Genomic DNA, 23,087 nt, shown 5'->3' with positions numbered 1-23,087 from the left:
AGTGGAGATGGGAATGGATATGGCTGGGGGGAGAGAGGAATATAAGGAGCACATTCAGTCTGAGGATTCATAGAGACAGGATCGCCCTTTTGGTCTGAGGATTCAGTAGAGATAAGAACTAATGGCTGGCTGCTCTGCTTCTCTGATCTTTCAGATTTCATCCCCTAATATCTGACTCTGGGCTTTTATTATTAAGACCAATTAGAAATCACGCTACAACCATAGGAGGAAAATGGTGGGAAAAAAATACTGTAAACAAATAGAACTAAGACAGGAGTAGGTATTTTAGTATCTGATAAAATGAGACTTCAAACCAAAATTAGTTGGAATATATAAGGGTCATTTCATACTCATTAAAGGAAAAATACACCGGCAGGATATTATACTCCTAAACACAGGGACACTTAACGTCATAAAGAAAACATTGGTAAAAATCAATAACCTCAACACAGTGATAGTGGGTGATTTTTAACACCCTGCTTTTACCAACATACAGGTCATCTGGAAATAAAATAAGCAGAGAACCCTGAGTTAATGATATAGAAAACCAAATGATCTAAAAGATAACTATAAGGTTTTCCACCCAATCCCTAAAGAATACACATTATTGGCAGAACACAAAACTATTTTCAATAAATATCTGACCTACATTTTATCTGACCCAACAACAATAGAAACAACAGAAAACACACAAATGGGTAACAGCAGACTACTGAATAACAACTGGGTGAAGGATAAAACTACGTAGGAAAAATTTTAAATTCCTAGAAATGAATGAAAATGAAAGCACAACATTCCAAAATCTATGAGACACAGTAAAGGAAAGTTTACAGTACTAAGTGCCTACCCCCAACCCCAATCCACTCTTTCTCCATTTCTGTTTAGGAAAGGGCAGATCTCCCAGGAGTATCAACAAAACATGGCATATCAAGTTGCAGTAAGACTAAGCACTTGCCCCGTGTATTATGATGAGGCTAGGCAACCCAGTATGGAAGTAGGGTCCCAAAAGCCAGTAAAAGAGTCAGAGACAGTCCCTGTTCCCACTGTTAGCCCCACACGAGGACCAAGCTACACAACTGTAACATATATGCAGAGAGTCTAGGTAGGTCCCATGCAGGTTTTCTGGTTGTCAGTTCAGTCAATTTGAGAGATCTTTAATTAATAAATTAATGATGTGATGTGGGAGTGTCATATCAATCTGTTGATTTCATTGGTTAAGTAATAAAGAAACTGCTTGGCCCTCATAGGTTAAAACATAGGTGGGTGGAGTAAACAGAATAGAATGCAGGAGGAAGAGGAAGTGAGCTCAGATGCAGGGCAGCTCCTCTGAGAGACAGACGCCATGCTCTCCTCTCCAGAGCAGACACAATGAAGCTCCAACCCAGGATGGACGTAAGCACACCTTGGGGTGCTACACACATGAATAGAAATGGGCCAAGCAGTGTTTAAAAGAATACAGTTTGTGTGTCATTATTTCGGGTATAAAGCTAGCCGTGCAGGAGCCGGGCAGGACAAAAAGCAGGCCCGCAGCTCCTACTACAATGATGCACCTAAAGGCCTTGGAAAAACTAAAACAAAAAAAACACCTCCCAAAAGTAGACAGGCAGAAATAATCAAATAAGGGTTGAAATTAATGAAATTAATGAAAAATATAAAGATCAATAAAATGAAGTTAATTCTTTAAAAAGATTAACAAGATTGCGGTAGAACAAACCTCTTATACACTATAAAGATTTGTCAAAAGAAAAAAAAAGAAAAAAAAAGATTTGTCACTTAAATTGGTTTAATAAAATGTTGACTGGCCAGTAGCCACGTAGGAAGTATAGGCTGGGCAACCAAATTAAGGATGATGGAAAGGAGGGTGGAGTCAGGGATGCAGGCCAGGCGCAGAGAGAGCAAGATGGATATGCCATACTGAGCAAAGGTACCACCATGTGGCAGAACGTAAATAATGAATATGGATTAACTTAAAATACAAGCCTGATAATAATAAGCCTGAGCATTGATCAAACATTTATAAGTAATATTAAGCTTCTGTGTGGTAATTTGGGAAGTGGCTGCTGGGTATTTGGCACCAAGTGACTCTGAGATAGAAAACTTCCATCTACAATTTATAAACCTTTAGTTAAATTAACCAAAGAGAGATGATCCAAACCAATAAAACTGAGGCTCTAAATAAAGACATTACAATAGACATTCAAGAAATTCAAAGAATCATAAAGACTTGAGAAGTACTTTATAATCTATGTTCCAGTAAACTAGAAAATCTAAAAGAAATAAATGAATTTCTAGATTAGATGGCCTACCAAAGCTAAATTGATAAACTAAACAATTTAAATAGACCTATGAAATACAATTGAGATAAAAGTAGTAGTTAAATGTCTCTCAACTAAAAATAACCCCAGGGCCAGATGGATTCAGCAGAGAATTCTATCACACCTTCAAAGAAGAACACCAATATACTTCAAATTATTTCACAAAAAAAATGAACATTCCCAAATACTTTTCACAAAGCTGAGATCAACCTGATAGCAAAACTATACAAAAGCTCATTAAAAAAGAAAATTATATGCTAGTATTTCTGATTGACAAGGCCACAAAAGTTCTCAATAAAATACCAGCAAACCAAATTGAAAAAACACATCCAAAATACTGTCCACCATGATCAAGCTGGTTTCATCCCAGAGATACTAATGTATCAGTAAGCTGAATCTGTCACATAAATATATGACAGGACAGAAACCATATGATCATCTCATTAGATGCAGAAAAGCTGACATCCCTTCATGATAAAAGTCCTAGAGAATCAAAGGAGGCGGGAGAAATATCTCAACATAATAAAGCAAGCCCAAAGCCAACATCTTGCTAAATGAAGAAAAAGAATTTCAAATAAAATCAGGAAGAGACAAAAATGTCTACCATCTCCATTCCTATTCAAGTTTTCACTACAGCAATAGACAAGTCAAGGAGATAAAAGGGATACAAATAGGCAAGGAAGAAGTCAAGGTACCTTTACTTTCAGATGCTGTGATTCTATGCATATAAGACCCAAAAAACTGCAACAAAAACCACACACAGCTGCTATGCAGTCAGCAAAGTAGCAGAATATAAAAACAAACACACAAAAATCAGTTGCCCTCCTATAAAGAAACAACAAACATGCTGATTAAGAAATTAGGTAAATAATTCCATTCAAGGAACTAACTGGGGACATTGCCCTGGGCACCTGGTAGCCATTCCCAGTTCAAGTCTCTTGCCAACCCTTAGGTGGCTCCCTTAACTAAGATATGAGTTTCCCTGCTCCCCTATCCAACCTTCTTTTATCCCCAATCACCCCGATTCCCCCAGTTCCCCTCATCCTCTCCTTCACACTTTTCTCTCCCCATCTCCCCTCACCCCCATCCCACCCCACCCCCAAGATTCCAATTTTTTGCCCTGCAATCTTGTCTATTTCCCATAGCCGGGAGGATAACTATATGTTTTTCCTTGGGTTTACCCTCTTGTTTAGCTTCTTTAGGATCACAAATTATAGACTCAGTGGCCCCTATCCATGGCTAGAAACCAATTATGAGTGAGTACATCCCATGATCTTCTTTTTGGGTCTGGGTTACCTCATTCAGGATAGTATTTTCTATTTCCATCCATTTGCATGCAAAATTCGAGAAGTCAATGGGCAATGTCCCCAGTTAGTTCCTTGGGGCACCTGAGGATAGGGAACCTGAAATGAACCTATCCTATAACCATACTGATGAATATCTTGCATATCACCATAGAACCTTCATCTAGCGATGGATGGAGATAGAGACAGAGACCCACACTGGAGCACCGGACTGAGCTCCCAAGGTCTTAATGAGGAGCAGAAGGAGGGAGAACATGAACAAGGAAGTCAGGACCATGAGGGGTGCACCCACCCACTGAGATAGTGGGGCTGATCTATTGGGAGCTCACCAAGGTCAGCTGGACAGTGACTGAAAAAGCATGGGATAAAACCGGACTCTGAACATGGCGGACAATGAGAGCTGACGAGAGGCCAAGGAGAATGGCACGGAGTTTTGATCCTACTTCATGTTCTGGCTTTGTGGGAGCCTAGACAGTTTGGATGTTCACCTTCCTAGACCTGGATGGAGGGGGGAGGACCTTGGACTTTCCACAGGACAGGGAACCCTGACTGCTCTTGGGACTGGAGAGAGAGGAGAAGAGCAGTGGGGGGAGGGGGAGAGGGGCGGGAGGAGGGGGAGGGAAATGGGAGGCGGGGAGGAAGCGGGAAAATTTTTTTTTCAATAAAAAAAATAATAATTCCATTCAAAATAGCATAAAATACATGAATACATGTGTACGTGTATATGTGTGTGTGTGTGTGTGTGTGTGTGTGTGTATGTATCTCGAGACTTGAGAGATATCTTGATGGTTAAGAGCACTTGATGTTCTTGCAGTAAACCTGAGTAAAGCAAAGTGGGATGTGGCTTAGTGGTAGAATGCTGGTCTAGGATGCACAGACTTCTGGATTCAATTTTCAGACACGCATACATATATGGGAGCAGGGGAGAGTGAAGGAGGGAACAGCACATGCATGCACATGCACAAATACACACACACACACACACAGAGTATAAGCCAATAAACTATATGTGCTGGTCCTGACATAAATACATCCAACAATTCTAGAAGTAATCTTTGAAATGAAAATGCTTTCTCCACTGTCAAAGTTAAGGTGGCTATATGCAAGCTATTTCTCTACCGAAGTACCACAGTATCACTGTCAAAGTTAAGGAGACTATATGTGAGCTGTTTCAAATGTGGACTTTCTCCTGGGCTTCATATTGCTATCCTTTTACAAAGAAGCTAATAGGCAGTCAAGCCTATCTAAACCTTCTTTATATGATTTTTTTCTTAGTGATTCTTAGGACCTACGGAGAACTATTCACTCAGAAAATCTGGTTGCATATGAGAGATTTTATATTATTCTAAGTCAGTGAGAAGATGAAAAGTTTTAATATCATTAAAACTTGAGTTTTACTATTAGCTAGTATAATAATTTATAAATAAAAGAATTATTTTGGTATTTGAAGGGGAGTAATGAACTAGGTTCACGGCATTATTAATCTCTATGCATTTAAATAATGTAGTATGAAGTATATGTTGTCACTATAAAGTATTTTCTTTCTAAAAGGAGTTTTGCTGCATCTAAACTGTTTTACATAAGGATATTAACAGTTGGAGAGCCTAAAATAATTTTTAAAACTATTAGTGAATATAACATTGTATAGTAGGACTCTGCACACAGCATCCTTACTTGATAAAGATTACAAATGATTAATTTTTCAGTAGCCACCAATGATGACACCAACTGAGTTCTTTGCTGATTTGGGATGTGTTTACAAGGTTTGACTTACAAAGACTAATTCTAATATATTCTAGTACATTGTGTACTGAACATATACTTGAATATTAAGAGAGTATGCTCTAGGGAGGATTTGAACTTTCTTTAACTAGATCTAAATATTACCAGATGTTATTCCCACCTTAGATCACATTCCATATATGAGAATGTTTTAGTCCCAGGATATCCTAACTGGATTGAATGTCTTAAGAGGGTCCAAGTTCTTTACCTGTGTTCAACTTAAGGGTAAATCTACTGGTGAGTCTATCTTATTCTGGAATTTCCACCTGCCAGGTAGACCTGGACTTGGGTTTCTCTTACAATAGTATGATTGACTCAAAGAAGATTCTGAATTTCCCATGATAAACAAAGTGAAAGTCATCCTTACTACATTACCTCTTTTGGTCTGCACTTTTTATTATTTGCATATTCTTTAGTGTATTTGCTATTGTTTGAATATTGCCCAACATTTAAATAATTTGCATATTCTTTAGTGTATTTGCTATTGTTTGAATATTGCCCAACATTTAAATGAATTCTTTTTTTTAAAGAGACTGTTCTCAAACTATAGCTCGTTAAGGTTTGGGAATAGTAGAAGAAATTAAACCAAAGGAGGAGAACAGTTGGTAAACTTAAAGAGACAAAAATGCTGACCCCTGAGTAAAGAACTATGGGAATAAAGGAAGAAAATATGGCCATCAGGAAGAACATTTTGGCCAAAAGAAAAATATCCATTTCATTTTGTTCTAAAAGAAACAGAAAGGAAGACGAGATTACACAATAGATAAAGTGTTTATCTACACAAGAGTATGTGCATCAATGTGCACACACATGCATGCATCAATGTGCATACACATGCGTGCATCCTCCCTCCTTCCTTCTCTTTCCCTCTTCCTCTCTTCTAAGCTAGACCACTGAACCTAAAAATTCTACCCCAAGGTATATATGCTTAAAAGAAAAAAAATTGTACTGAGTGTCAAAATAGCATTGTTAATAAGAACCAGAAAAGGCAAGATTTCCAAATGACCATCAGCTGATGAAAACAAAAAATGCAGGTTATAAACACAACAGATTATTACTGTGTCACTAATAGGAATGAAGGACTAATATAAAACACATGGATTAATCTTAAGAATATTATAGTAAGTATAAAAATTATGTTTCAACATATTGTACAAATCTACTAATACTAAATATACAAGATAGATATACAGAAACAGAAAGTTTATTATTGATTACTTAGCAGTCATAGGCCTGGGAAGCTTGCAGATTAAAGTATAAAGTATAAACAGACTAAAGTATAAAAAGGTTTCCTTCAAGGTGACTAAAATATTTAAACCTATTACAATGCCTCATAGCTCCAAATAGGTGAAAAATCTTCAAGTTGTCTCCTTAGGAGTAGGTGAATTATATAGCATGTGAATATTTCAGTATAAACTATTGTCTTTTGTACTACTTTAAAGATTTATTTATTTTTATGTATATTGCCTGCAAGTATTTCTATTTGTCACTGGTGTGCTTGGTGCCTGAAAATAACATTGAAATCCTTGGACTAGAATTAAACATAGTTCTGAGTCATCATGTGGATGCTGGAATCAAACTGGGATTCTCTGGGAGAGCAGCCAGTGCTCTTACCTACTGAACCATCTATCCAGCTCCAGAAAATGTCCTCTCAAAAGTTTTTCCTGGTAGTCTTAAACCCCATTCTGAGCATTTATTTTTCTTCATTAGCCACTCAGCATTAACTTCTTAATATATACTACTTTGTAAGTCATTGATTACACAGCACCTGTTTCAAAGCCTTAATCTGAACTGGAAAATTAACCTTACCTTTCCTTCTTGCTTTTCGGAACTTGACAGCAGCCAGATTTATTAAATTCATCCCATAAAGATTGTAGTCAATGAAGAGCTGTAGGAGGTAGGGAATATGCGCTTCATGAGGCTGATAAAATTTATTCATTATGGCTCCACTTTGCAAAAGTTCACATATTCTAGATTAAAAAATAAAGTTATAGGATTATGTTCTTTAAAATATCAAATGAAGCAATAACTATATATATACAGAAAACAAAAAATACACAAAATTTTCATTTCAATATTTCCAGAAATTTGTATTTAATTTGAAGTTAAAAGTTTAAATTAAAATTTTAAAGAAAATGAAATTTTCTCAATAAAAAAAAAACAATTCATGTATTAAAAGGAGAAAAAAATTTAAACCATTTTTAGAAACTTACAGAAACACACACTGGGCATACCACAGACTGCAGTCCCAGCACATGGCAAGCTGAAGCAGGAGGATATGTTTGTGGCCAGTCTAGGTTTTCTGACAAGACCCTGACCCAAATCACCAAGATGGAGTTGGTTGTACCAGCCCTTCCAAAAGTAACTAAAAGTCAACAAGTTCTTTTCTTCCCAAGTTTTTTAAAGAAAAATTTTAGCACTCACAACAAGTAACTTACAACTACCTGTAACTCCAGTTCCAGGAAATCTAACACCCTCTTCTGCCCTCCTCAGGTAGCCTATGCTCACGGTGCACACACAGACAGGCAAACACACTCACACACACTCACATGCTCACACACGCACACACACACACACACAATAAATAAATTTGAAGGATTACAACACTGTGATAACTCATTTTTAAAAAGGAAAAATGACTTTCTTACCACTGGGTATGTAAAAGATAATAAGAATCCCAATAAGTGTTCTTTTGTACTCCATGGTTACAAGAAAAGTGAACAGAGGAGAACTGATACAAAGTCCTTACTTGGCAGAATTCTGCACAATTATTTTAGTGCTTAATAGAAGCTACTTTGTATAAGGTCAGGGGTGTGCTGTACAAAAACTATTTTACTTGTATATAAAAGAAAATAACTATTGGGATTAGGGCTATCTATCTATCTATCTATCTATCTATCTATCTATCTATCTATCTATCTATCTATCTAACATCTATCTAAAATTTGGTAAGGCGCTCAATCAGTTTAATTCAAAGCAAACTTCAAGTCTTTGGTTCTCACATCTCTTACAGTTCCTTAACTCACTGTAGATAAAGAATCATTCAACTTATCTCTTACCAAATGACTAACTTTTGGAACTCAGTAATGTTAACTGAGAAGCTCTCCTGAATAAGAACATTAAGTACTCATCCAAAAGGCCATTTATATTTTGTTGTCATGTACATTTAGAAACCTTGTGAATTTACAATGAAATATATGCGTTTGTTTCATTCTTGCTTTCAATAACATGGGTTCTAGAATAACTGGGAAAGTAAATTAGATGCAGTAGACTAATTAAAGGCAAAACAAAAACAAAAAAATCAAAATATGAAGCAGCTAGTAAGGAACCAACAAGAAGCCTGCTCACTGTAGTCTTTCACAAGTCTTAAATTACTTTGAAATCAAAGGGCTATCTCCTTTTCAGTTTTGAACATATGGACTGGTCAATAGGGCAGCAACATTACAGCACACAGTTGTCATCTCTCCTTACAAAATTTAACAAACACACTACATCCGAGACAAAAAGAAGTAGACAGGAGCCATAAAAAGGACCTACCTTTGAAATAACCTTCACACAACCTAAGCAATGGGACTTTTTCTACTCATATGCGTGGACATTTTATGTCCTTAACTGTAACGGTGTTAAAATTACACAGCCTTTCTTCTATCTTTTTCTTGTTCTCACTAAAACATTTAAGTCATGGTCATTGGTATTTTGGTCTCATTTATCTCTGTACCTTTTCACCATTGCAGGGTTGTAAAGATAGATCTTCATAAAGTGTCTTTCCTTCTCATGATAACCATAAAAAGGCCTGAAATAAAAGAAAAACATTTAAAAATATTTCTGCAATTCAGAAATGGAACTTATTGTCCTAATTAGGTTCAGTTGGCCTAATTCAATCTTTAATAGTTATTTAATATTATGAAAACACATATAAAAGTACCCCAAAACTTTTCAACTAAACCTATTAGAGATTTTCATATAAAAAACACCAAAGCATTTTTGAAAATTTTTTTTAAAAGAAATGATTTGACAAAAATAGGGACAAAAACGAAAAGCAAACCATTTCTAACTTACACTTAATCATCACAACTCTAGAAAAAGTTGCTCATTTAGTATGGTGGTTTGAATGAGAATGTGCAAGCATATCACATCTGTAGCCAGGCCCAATCTAAGGGAACTACTTTCTGGCTAATAGTATAATCCCACAGACACTGCAGTCTACAGAAACTTGCAGATATTGCTAGTGTTGATTGTAACTGAAAAAGCTGAATACATCCATAGAAACTTGTCTCACTAGGAACACAAATCAGCATGCCACATCCAATCAAAATAATAGGAAAGTCTCTTACTACTAAAGTCACCACACAAACTGGCACAGGGAACTAACTCAGCAGATGCACAAATATTAGCATAAAGATGCATGAAAAAGAAAAATGTAGTGTGGGCTTCCAAGGAACACAGTAATCATCTAGTAGAGCACAAAGGAAATGAATCAATTAGTTGGCAAAAACCTCTCAAGAGAATGAATTTTTCCAAAAGACCTTGTACAATACTAAGTAATAACAGACAAATAAACTTAGAAGGATAACTCAAGGTATAACTGTGAAAATCATTAAGTAAAGATATGGGAGAATTAATTACTAAAAATTAAATTATTGAAGAGATATACACTAGAAACACTAAAAAAAAATCCTAAAGGTAAAAAATAAATGAATGAAGTTAAGTATCTAGTTTGTTAAGAATCTCAACAGTAGAACTGAGCATCTAGAAGAATTTCTGGGCCTGAGAATAGGTCTTTTGCAATAATCTAGCCAGGTTTCAAAAAGTAAAAAGATGTTGACACTAACTGAATTCCATTAAGCAGGTCATATTAATTTTATGAGATTTTAGAACATAAGGGGGAAAGGCATAAGAAAAATCTAGCAAACAAAATAAGTGATAAAAATGTTACAATTGGCTAGGTAATTGTTGAGGTTAAGGGCAAGAGGTTCAGGAGTTCACAGTAGACCCAGCTACATGATACTGTTCTCCACATCCAGAAAGTTCAAAGGAATTCTAAAATATTTTATTTAAAAAGCATCTCTCTAAGGAATATTAAAATCAATTCTCAAAACTCAAAGAAAGTTTAAAAAAACCTCAAAGTAAAATAGTTAAAACAAGGCCAAGTATTAAGTCACTGGGATAAAAGCAGAAGTTCCAGCAGGAACATTATACTACAGGGGAGAAAGAGATGTGATCTGAGCTCTCAGGTGGGGTAGAAACCCTGCCAAACATGAGTATTGTACCCAGCAAGAGCTAGACTTGGGTGCAGTTGGCAAGGTACTTGTATGGTAAGTGTAAAGCCCTGTGTTCCATCCCTAGCGCAGCAGACACACGATGGGAAAAGGTACTGCAAAAAGAAAACAGAATACACTAGAGCAGCCAAAGGAAAACTATGACAAATAAGGACTGAGTCTTCCTCAGTCTCTCCAACAAAACCAAAAATATTGCAGAAAGTAAAAATACTGGGCTGGGCAGATGGCTCAATGGTTAAGAATATATACTGATTTTGCAGAGTTTGGTTTCAATTGCCTGAAACTCCAGCTCCAGGAGAATTCAATGCCTCTGCAGGCACCCACGCATGAGTACATGTGTATATACACTCACGATTAAAAAAATAAATCTTCCAAAAATATGTTGCAGGAAAATGAAAACTACCATAGCCACCAAGTCTACTGTCAGACATGAAGGAAAATTTGTGTGTGTGTGTACTTGTGTATAGGTGCATGTACATGCACGCTCTTGGGATCTAGGAGGACATTTGGTGTTCTCTGTTCTATCACACGTTTCCTTAAGACAGGATCTCTTACTGTGGTAGTTTGAATAAGGATGGCCCCCATAGGTCCACAAAGTTGAATACTTAGTCATCATAGAGTGGCACTAGATCAGACTAAAAGGATTAGGAGGCGTGGCCTTGGTGGAGGAAGTGTGTCATTGGGGGTGGGCTCTGAAGTTTCAAAAGCCCATGCCAGGCCCAGCATTTCTCTATTTCTCTCTCTCTCTCTCTCTCTCTCTCTCTCTCTCCTCATAGCACCTCCCCCCCCCCCCAATGACCGGGTGTAGTTCTCAGCTACTGCTCTAGTGCCTGCCTTCATGCTGTCATGCTCCATGCCATGATGATAATGGACCAAGCCTCTGAAACTATAAGGAAGTCCCCAATTAAATGTTTTCTCTTATACGAGTTGCCTTGGTCATGGTGTCTCTTCACAGCAATAGAATAGTAACTAAGACATTTACTGAACTTGCAACCAGGCCGACAGCCAGCAAGTCCCAGCAATCTCCGTCTTTGCCCCCCAAAACAACGGAGTTATAAGCATACATATAGACATGTACACTGAGATCTTTATGTGGGTGCTGGAGACCCAAACTCAAGTCCTCATGCTTGGACAGCAAACATTCTTACTTAGTTAACTATTTACCCAGCCCAAGAAATGCTTAACAAAAGCAAAAAGTGAAGGACACCAGAGGGGTCAATGCCTTCTACTTCAGAAGCCTTAGAGTAACAAAACCTGCAGTGACTGCCAAGCAACCCCTCGTTTCAAGTTAGAGGGAAAGCCCAAGAAGCCCCAAAACAATATAGTCTATTACCATTACTCGTGCACAGTGTCCTTTAACAGCACTTATAAGACCTCCCTTATTTGGCTTTATTAATTTCACAAGTTTACTAGGGAGATGCAAATTATATATGCACCCATATATGTGTTATATATAAACGTGTTATGTCAACACATGACACATTTTAGTAGCTGATGTCTTTAGTATCTATACATAACAAATGAAGTCAGTGAAAATTGAACAGACCAGAAATTAAGAGCTTGAATGGAACTGGTAAGATGGTTCAGTGGTTAAGGGTGTCTGCCAACAAACCTGAAGACTGAAGTTTAAATCCTGGGACCCACATGCTGGAAGGGGTAACAAATCCCATGAGTAGGCCTCTGACCACCCCTCCCAGCTGAGTAACTAAATAACTATATGGGCTTAAGAATCTTATTTTGTTATCTCAGGATATGAGACTGAAGAAGAAAAAGAGATGCAGATCATACTAAGGAGAGAGATTTTCAATGAAGGCAGAAGAAGTGAGGTTTCCATATAATTTTGAAGGACCTAAAATAAAATTCTAATGCATCTGATAAACCGTGAATCTTCAAAGATGCGTAATTAGGAGCTAGTGAGCTGACTCAGCGGGTAAAAGTGCTTGTCATTCAAACTCCAGTAACACCTGCATGTAAAGCCAGGTGCACGACACAGGTGCCTGCAAGCTCACCTTTCCTACATGGAGAAGGAAAGCAGAGGCCAGAGAATCCCGGGAAGCTCATGGGCCAGCGCATGCAGCCTAGTATACAGCAGAAAAACACTGCAGAGAACCCTTATCTCAAGTCAAGGCAGAAGATGAAGACAACACCTGAGATTATCCTCTGATTCCATCTATATGCCACAGCACACAGGTGCCCACACTCACCAGACACTGTATACATACTCACAAAATAATAAAGTTTTAAAAATTTAAAAGCAATTTCTCATATTCTGGGTCAGAGCTATCTCTATTATTATTGTTACCAAGTAATTTCTATTAAAATTTTAATTTTGCTAGTTTCCAACATCTAAAATGTGCTTCCATCTCATCCTTGTCTCTCACTTTAACCTTGTGATTATCACTCACAGTTCTTTTTCCCTATTTTACCCCACTTTGGGCTCTCTAATTTGATCCCTTGCTTGTATCTGATCCTTCCTCGTGTATCCCCTTGGCTAGCTATCTCCTCAGCCTGGAAAGCTCTGCTCCTGGCTTTTGTATAGCTTCCTTTCCATCTTCATCAGATCTCAGCTTAACTCACCTCTCTCAGAACTGTATTCTCTGATCAACTCTGTCTTTCATCCTTTATTGTTAAGATTTATTAATTTTATGTGTATGTGAGTATACCACACATGTGCCTGGTGTCCAATTAGGCCAGAACAAAGTGTCAGCTTAATGTCCTGAAACTAAAGTTATACATCTGTGAGCCACATGTTCTACATGCTAGGAACTGAACCCTGGTCCTTTGCAAGAAATGTTCTTAAACACTGAGTCACCTCACCATCCCACATAATATTCACACTGGGCAGTGGTGGTGCACACATTTAATCCCAGCACTTGGGAGGCAGCGGCAGGTGGATCTGAGTTTGAGTTCGAGGCCAGCTTGATCTACAGTGCATGTTCCAGGACAGGCTTCAAAGCTACACAAAGAAACCCTGTCTTGAAAAACCAAAAAGGATGGATGGATGGATGGATGGATGGATGGATGGATGGATGGATGGATAGAAATCACTCCCTCTTCCTATGTGTGTGGCATGTATGCTCACATATGTGCACACATGTATGTAGTATGCGTGTGTGCATGTGCATGTAGAGGCCAGAGGTTGATGTGAAGTATGACGCTATTGCTTGGCATAGGAGGTCCTTCTTTCTATGTGTTGCTTGTATTGGTTAATTAATAAAGAAAACTGCTTTGGGCCCTTGATAGGGCAGAACTTAGGTAGGCGGAGAAGACAGAACTGTATTCTGGGAGGAAGAAAGCAGAGTGAGAGCTGCCAGGGAGCTTCCCAGAGTCAGACATGCTGAATCTTTCCCGATAAGCCACTGCCACATGGCAATATAGATTAATAGAAAAGGGTTAAATCAAGATGTGAGAATTAGCCAATAAGAGGCTAAAACAAATGGGCTAAGCAGTGTTTTAATTAATACAATTTCTGTGTGGTTATTTCGGTGCTAAGCTAGCCAGGTGGCCCTCTCCCTTGCAACAATTGCTTCTAAATTTTGCTGCTATCTCTATGAAGAAAGGGATAAAAGATGTATAGCACTGTGATCTTGAGTATCTAATTGACCATATCTGGAATTAACTAAAAACCCAAGCAGTGGGGCATACATGTGAGGGAATTTTCTTGATTGCACTATTAGAAGAAGGAAGACCAACCCTAAATGTATATAAAGGATGTGGAAAGAAGTTTTTTCCCTGTTTGCCCTCAATCTCACTGGCAAGTTCATCTATCCTGCAGCCGAGGCATTCCTTCAGCCTACTTCTTCAGGATTCAGACACGTACACTGAACTTCAGCAGAGACATCCAGCCCCACAGGCTGGACAATTTTTGGAGGGATTCTTGAACTTTTTGTTGGGACACAGTCATTGTTGGACTAGCAGGACCACAGCCTGGAAGCCATTCTAATAAATCCCCTTTATATGTGAATATATATATTTTACCAACTCTGTTCCCCTAGAAAACCTTGACTAATACAGAAGGAATCTCATTTTCTTACTGGTAAATTCCAACTTTCTCCTACTATTGTGGTATTTTTTTTATATATACAAACAGTTCTTGGGACATAGGTCAACTTTACCCAAATAAATGGGAAGAAAACCTCTGCTAATGTGGTCCATATCATCTTTGTTAACAATCTTTAGTGTTTTTTTCCATTAGTCTCTTTATTTCATATACTGAGTAAGTCTTTAACTATTAAACCAAAATTATTTGGAAATCTGATTTCATATATATATATATGAATATATATATAGCTATAGAATTTCATATATATATAACTATATATAGACATTCTATACATAGCCTTCTATTTGTCTTAGCCATTGAAAGTCTCTGAATAATTTTAGCTTGCTTAGTTGGGGAATATGTATGAAAGATTTATTTACATGCAGGTGAGCACAATCCAAATCACACTGTAAACAAAAAAGACAGAGAAAAGATGATTTTTCTCTCCTTTTCCCAGAACTGGAACACAGTTTCTCTTCTGCTCTTAGAGATCATATGTTCAAACTCTCCAAAATCTTGATGTGAGTTTCTAGGACTCACATCAACAGCCTGAAGCTGAGAATTATACCATCAATCTTTCTGGTTCTGAGGCTTTTTAGACTTGGACTGACTACCAGCATCCCAGGGGTTTCAGCACTCAGACTACTGCAACGTAGCCTCTATGACCATGTGACACAGTCCCCCAAACAAGTACTCGCTCAGCATCTGTAGTTGTATCTTTTCCACAGCTACATCTATATCCTATTATTGTCTCTCTTTTGGCTAATAAGATGCTCAACAGTGTGAAAAGGTACTAGTGTGTACTAATAAACAAGTAAACATGGCTCTTTCTCTGACTGAACTTTTAAGCTAGTGGAAAAACATAAAATTAAGAGAAAAAATTAGAGTAATTCAAGTTAAGTGCTCAAATAAAGAAAGAGTGGACTAATACACAGAATACTAACAATCGTGACAACATGCTACTTAAAGTAGTCATGCTTGTACCAAAAACTCAGTGGGGAACAGTCTAGTATACATAAGAACTGAAAGCAAAGATTGTGTCTCTAGATGGAACACAGCAAATAGGAAGTAAATAGACATCAGATCATGTAGCTATGGTTAAAGGTTTAGGTTTATTTCACAAGCACGACAAGATTTTTTTTAAATGACCCAATTACATTATGAAAAGACTGCCTTTTGTTTTTAACTGACTTGGAGTCAGACAATAGAAAAAAAAAAGAATTCAACTAAAAAAAATACTATCCAAAGGAAAGTCTAGATTAAGATGTAAGAAAGTAGAAAAATGTAAGGTCTATACTTTGATAGTAAAGACATATAAACCCAAAATGTCCAAGCACAGACTCCAAGTATTTCCTCTAATACGCTCCACCGATACAGACTCAAAATTCTGAGCAAAAAGTCCTGTTGTCACTCTTGACATATCCCACAGCTCTCAACCACTCAACAGTAAATCTCGACAACCCTCAGATACATTAAGACAGTGATCTTTGCATTACTCCCTCGCTACTACCCTAGTTCAAGCCACCAGACTTTATTACCTAGACTGATAAAATAGTCACATTGTATCTGTATGTCTTCCAAAATCTGTGTTCCCCTATATAGTTGCTAAAGAAATTCTAGTTAGTTCAAGTCAGACCTTGGCTGCTTAGTGCCATGCAGCAGCTCAGAAGAAAATTCAACAGTTTCTCATTTAGCTCAAGCTCTCTAAGAAAGAAATGCAGTGCGTGGATTTTTTTTTTTTTTTTTTTTTTTTTTTTTTTTTTTTTTACGGAGAATGTGTGAAAGGAAAGGACCAGGGAGACAAAGAGGCTGGGGTGACCATCAGGCTTAGATACTGATCTGATCCAAGATAAAGGAGAAAAATGGAGACAGGAGCTGTGAGGTATCTTCTACTACAATGTAATTCAAAAAGAAAGAATACAACAAAGCTATTACAGAAGTCTCAAGTCTCTATATAAGAGACCTGACTTAGTGTTCTACTTGGACTCAGAGTCTGGCTAAAATGGCCCATGGAAAGTCCTGGATTTCACCATGCCATTGTCCAGATACAGTCCCTGTCCTCAGAGATCTGAAAACCACAATCTCACAACTTTCAAATCAAATATGCTGGAGATACTAGAAACCAAAGTATGGAAAATATACCTTGAAAATTAGTGGTCTACATGATCTTTTTCTCCCAACATATCTACCTACTCTCCTTCTGTCATTCTCGCCTAACTCCTCTTCCACTCCAGCCACCGAACTCCTGCTTACTCATTTCCAACTTACTCTTTCACATTCTGTAGCCATATGATACCAGCGTCACTGATCCTATCATGAGACCCTTTCTGAGCACCCTATCTACAACTGTTACAAGTCTTATCTTCTTAGTGTTTTCCATCTTCTCCTCTTCTACACCAATGATCATGTAACAGATAAATAAATCTATTTCATCAATATGTACTGGTTATTTATTACCTTTTCTTGTTATTAGAATATAACCTCTAAGGATTTTTGTTTTGTTTAGCAATATGCAAGTAAAATAGTTTAGAATTTGGATAGCCTCCAAATGTCCATGACTTAAAGGCACTACTGAGAAGGTACCTTTAAAGGTAGTCTAGTGAGGGTCTTTAAATCATTAGAAGCATGCTCTCAAAGGGACTTAAGGAATAGTCTCTTCCTTTTCCTTTCCTGTTTCCTGGCCTATGATGAACAATTTGTTCAGTTACAGTTCCTGTAATGATGTACTTTCTCGACACAGGCTCATAGCAACCAGATCAATGGACTATGGGCATATAAATGGAATCTATAAAATGCAACCCAAATTAAATATTTCCTCTTTATAAATTGATTGTCTCAGGTGTTCAGTATAGTGACAAGAGACAGAGCAACATTCCAAGGATCTAGAACAGTATATAAAGAAAAGGTGCCATAAAGTAAATATGAATTACATGTATTTCTTTAGTTCAAGGAAGCAGAGAAATGGGAAAGGTTAAAACAAAAACAACTGGAAGCCATTTACTTTTCATTCAAGTAAAAAGTTACTTTACAAAGTCTCAAAAAATTCACCTTAGTTCCATTATTATAAAAGTTTAAAAACAATGAACAAGATATATTTTATTTAAGCATTTTCCTCTAATTAAAATAACAAAAGAAAAACAGAAAAGCAAAATTTAAAGAATATTATCATATACTTACATTCCTGATACTAATGATACTTTGAACACATGCTGAGCAGTGGAAGATGGATTGCCTAAAGCCACATTAAGTGCTCTGTCGATACTGAATGCCATCTGAGAAAGATAGCTTTCTGGCTGCTGTCCATAACCATCATATGGCACATAGAGGTAAGGAAAGATGCCATGTAGATGAAGACATGTCTTCTGACCTAAAATGTAACACATTATAAAGTTTAGTCTTGGGACACATGTAACGATAAAACATTCAGAAAGCAAGTCATTTAAATGATCTAACGGCGATATAACTTACATAAGGTAGGAGAAAAAATTAGTCATAGCCATTTGTCTTAACTATACATAAGAATAAAACATTTGTAAACATTTTGTAATCATAGCCACTGTAGTATATTATCTAAATGTTGTGCAGTTTTGGTTAAAAGATATGTAGCTACTTTATTATTCCATTCTGACTAGTTTTAAGTATCTGACAGTGCTACAAAGCTTACAAAAGTCACTGGACATGTACTAAAATCAATGACTACTCTTTGCATTTATGTTTTTACCTTAGAGGCTTCCTTAAGATAGAGATAGCTCTAAGAGAAAGAGAAAAAAAAAGTTCCCATGTATGAAATTTTGCTATTGGGGATAGGAAGGGAAGTAAAGACAAAATTTTGCTGTTGGGAGGAAAACAAAACAAAACAACTTATAGATCAATTGTATGTAATAGAAATGGACTTCTGCATATTTAAAATTCCTATTTGATGGAATGGTTTTACAGGGAGATACAATGTGATGGGGTGGGTGAACCAAAAGTGAAAAACCAACAAGAATGCACACTTTTCAGAAGGAAAACTGGCACTGACTGACCAGCACACAACCTGGGCACAGCCACGATAAAGAAAGAAATGAGAGGCTGGAGAGATGGCTTAGTACTCACTGCTCTTGAAAGATCTGGGTTTAGTTCCCAGGACCTCCCCTCCCCTCTTGTGGCCTCCATGAGTTCCGCACACATGGTGCACATAAATTCACACAAGTTCTCATGCACACACATAAATAAAAACTAAGTCTCTTTTTGAAAAGAAAGAAATACTAGTAAGACTCAAAAGGAGAAAGGGAAAAAAAAAAACTGCCACAAAACCAAAATCCATGCCAAGGTTAAATAACAACAACAAAAAATCAAGCAGAGGCACCATTCTTCCCCGAATCTGGCAGGGCTATGGAGTGGTTCCTATCCTCAGAGCGCTGTCCCTGGTTCCTCTTGGGTGTGTGCCATTTTCTAATCAAACAGAAAAGAGCAGTGATGGAAGAACACGTCCACGTTTCTCCTGCTGCCATTCACCGCCACTGAGCTATTTCTGTAAAAAATCTCCGAGCTTCTTTCTGCCCATTACCTTTTCCTCACTCTCATCACGTGGCCTTTTCTTTTGGTAGAAGTGGCTATTTTATTGATGACTATTTCCCATTTCTGGATGAGATTTATGGAAAACATCAAGAAAAGACTGTGAACATTTTATTATAAATAACACTGGTCTCCCTTTCCCCCACCCTGGAGACAGGGTCTCTTTATGTAGCCCTGAATATTCTGGAACTCACAGATCCAACCTGTCTCTGCCTCCAGAGGGCTGGGAATAAAGGTGTGCAACACCACATCCACTGTCGCATTTTTAAGGTATTGTTACAAACAGAAACAACATATTTACAATTGATTATATAAAGCAGAGCAATACTAGAATGGTCAGTTTCACAATGGATAAGATCTAGAATTCCTAGGCTACAATATTCTAATTATTATTTGAGTGCTGGGACCAAACTTTGATAACTAGGATTTCATGTGTGAGGCAAATCCTTTATCACCGCTCTACATAACCAGCTGTGGGCTGCAGTATTCTGAACTACCAGCCATGCTACTTTTGAAAACTTAGAAACTGTGTGGTCACTACACTGAAATTTAGTTTCTATTTGTACTAGCAGTTATGAAGCTTAATTTCAGAGAATAAAAAATTATTTTAAAAAAGCAAATTATGTAGTACATTTATTTCTAAATAAAATTGTTTCCAAAAAACACAGTTTATTTCCAATATCCAGGAGGATAACTATATGTTTTTCTTTGGGTTCACCTTCCTATTTAGCTTCTCTAGGATCACAAATTATAGGCTCAATGTCCTTTATTTATGGCTAGAAACCAATTATGAGTGAGTACATCCCATGGTCATCTTTTTGAGTCTGGGTTACCTCACTCAGGATAGTGTTTTCTATTTCCATCCATTTGCATGCAAAATTCAAGATGACACTGGAGCACCGGACTGAGGATCTCCAAATGAGGAGCAGAAGAAGGGAGAACATGAGCAAGGAAGACAGGACCACAAGGGGTGCACCCACCCACTGAGACAGTGGGGCCGATCTATTGGGAGCTCACCAAGGCCAGCTGGACTGGGGCTGAAAAAGCATGGGATAAAACCGGACTCTTTGAACATGGTGGACAATGAGGGCTGATGAGTAGCCAAGGACAATGGCACTGGGTTTTGATCCTATTGCATGTACTGGCTTTGTGGGAGCCTAGCCAGTTTGGATGCTCACCTTCCTAGACCTGGATGGAGTGGGGAGGACCTTGGACTTCCCACAGGGCAGGGAACCCTGACTGCTCTTCAGACTGGAGAGGGAGGGGGAGAGGAGTGGGGGGAGGGGGGAAATGGGAGGCTGGGAGGAGGCGGAAATTTTTTCAATAAAAAAAAAAAAAAACATGCCACCTCATCCGCAAGTTCCCAGTTTTTGCCTGGCAATCTTGTCTACTTTCCCTATCCAGGCAGATGACTATACATTTTTCTTTGGGTTCACTTTCTTATTTAGCTTCTCTAGGATCACAAATGGAAATGAGGTGAGAAACGTGAGAAGGGGAGGATGAGGGGAGCTTGGGGGAATGGGATGGTTGGGATATAGGAAGGGTGGATACGGGAGCAGAGAAATATATATCCTAATTAAGGGAGCCATCTTAGGGTTGGCAAGAGACTTGACTCTAGAGGGGCTCGCAGGTGTCCAGGGAGATGTCCCCAGCTGGTACCTTGGGCAACTGAGGAGAGGGAACCTGAAATGACCCTATCCTATACTGATGAATATCTTGCATATCACCTTAGAACCTTCATCTGGTGATGGATCGAGATAGAGACAGAGACCCAATTTGGAGCAACGGACTGAGCTCTTAAGGTCCAAATGAGGAGCAGAAGGAGGGAGAACATGAGCAAGGAAGTCAGGACCACGAGGGGTGCACCCACCCACTGTGACAGTGGAACTGATCTATTGGGAGCTCATCAAGGCCAGCTAGACTGGGACTGAATAAGCATGGGTTGAAACTGGACTCTCTGAACATGGCGGACAATGAAGGCTGATGAGAAGCCAAGGACAATGGCACTAGGTTTCGATCCTAATACATGAACTGGCTTTGTGGGAGCTTAGCCTGTTTGGAAGCTCACCTTCCTGGACCTAGATAGAAGTGGGAGGACCTTGGTCTTCCCGCAGGGCAGGGAATTTGAACTGCTCTTCAGTATCAAGAGGGAGGGGGAATGGAGTGGGGGGAAGGAGAAGAGGAGTAGGGATAGGGGGAAGGGGCAATATGTGGGAGGAGGGGGAGGGAAATGGGAAACGGGGAGGAGGCGGATATTTTAATTAAAAAAGAATAAAATAAAATAAAATAAAAAAACACAGTTTAAAATTCTTCAAATAAAGAAAATTGGTTATGAGTGGATCTAAAAAAGATCTCAGTCTACTGATGACCTGTTTACATGTTTTCTAAATATCTCACGAATAAAAGTTTAAAAACTACCCTTGTACATATAAAACACAGTTGAATTAATGGCAAATATGCTTAACTAGAGGGAGGCTGAAGGATGGAAAGACAGAAATGTTTCCTGTAAGCTGACAAGTAAATTCAAGATCAGTGATTTACAGAATCACTAGTAACATTTCACAAGAAACTGTAAGGACCTAGGATAGTATTTTTTATGATCCACGTATCTTAATGGAATTTTGGTTAAAATGCCTAAGAGAAACAATTACAAATTTTAATTTCTACTAATGAAGTATCTTTAAAAACTATATACCACTTTTCACATTTTCTGCTTAGTAGGAGTCAGAAATTATTTTCTATTCTTAAGCTTTGGAATTACAAAAATCTGGGGATATATGGTTTAGGGAGAAGGTAGAAACTATGCACAACACACCAGACTAAATTTTTTTTGTACTTATTTCTTTCTAAGAAACAACTTTGCCAAGTATCACATGGACTAAAACAGTCTAAGTTCTCTATCTTCCTGACACTGTGGCCCTTTAACAGTTTCTCATGTTGTGTTCACCCCAAACCGTAAAATTATTTTCTTGCTACTTCATAATTGTAATTTTGCTACTGTTAAGAATCATAATGTAAATAAATATATGATATGCAGGGTATCTGATGTGACCCAAAGGTTGAGAACTGCTGGCCTAAGGCATGTTTTAGTAACTGAGATTAGATTTAAAAGCAGACTGACAAAACCTGAAATCAATCACCTTTTTATTCAACATTAATTTAAACACTCAATTTCTAAAAAAGTTAATGTTGGCTTCCTTAACCTTTTAACTTCTCAGTTATTGTTTTATTTAAAATTATGTTTCCTTGACTCACTCTATGACAAATTCTTTGGGTCTTGATAGAACTGTTTATGTTTGAAGAACACAGTAATTTCAGGACTCAAGCACAACACATGCGATGTGTTTACTAAACACTAACAAATAAAAGAATAGTCAACAAAATAGAATAATTGCTCAGGGACAAAAGAAAGAAGTAAAAGCCTGAACATATCTGAAGAAAAAAGTACATGAAAACATCAACTATGATAAAAGAGGAAATGGGCATATGATCTAATAAGAATTCCATCTTATTTAATTTCCCATTCTGAATACTTTCAGTACCATTCACAGCCATACTCACGGCATTAACACAGATCTACTTTTCTCTGGTCCCTAGAGATGGTTTGGTGCCTCACACATACCAAACAACTACAAATGAATTCCTTGGCAATAACACTAACAATTCTAATATAGAATGGGTATCAGAGAAGAGAAACAAAATAAGAAACTCAAATGTTAGAGAGATTCTGTACAAAAGTAAGTATATAAATCAACTGCGTTATAAGCAGCACTTTCTACTGTCAAATCTGTGATTCCACAACAGCAAT

General features: G+C 37.7%; 1 protein-coding gene across 5 annotated transcripts in view; it reads right to left on the bottom strand.

Annotated features, from left to right (window-relative positions):
• The window catches only part of Rev3l (REV3 like, DNA directed polymerase zeta catalytic subunit), a 136,580-nt gene that overhangs the window by 75,490 nt on the left and 38,003 nt on the right, over nt 1–23,087 (bottom strand). For all 5 annotated transcript variants that reach the window (XM_057762652.1, XM_057762653.1, XM_057762656.1 and 2 more), the window contains 3 exons: nt 17,900–18,089; nt 9,120–9,194; nt 7,211–7,371 (listed from right to left, as the gene is read on the bottom strand). In XM_057762652.1, coding sequence (XP_057618635.1) covers nt 7,211–7,371; nt 9,120–9,194; nt 17,900–18,089 — 426 coding nt within the window. The remainder of the gene's footprint in view (nt 1–7,210; nt 7,372–9,119; nt 9,195–17,899; nt 18,090–23,087) is intronic.

This window comes from Chionomys nivalis, chromosome 2, assembly GCF_950005125.1.
Source record: "Chionomys nivalis chromosome 2, mChiNiv1.1, whole genome shotgun sequence".
Lineage (NCBI taxonomy): Eukaryota > Metazoa > Chordata > Mammalia > Rodentia > Cricetidae > Chionomys > Chionomys nivalis.
Note: the sequence above shows the minus strand (reverse complement) of the source record. Positions and strands in the feature narration are given on the sequence as shown.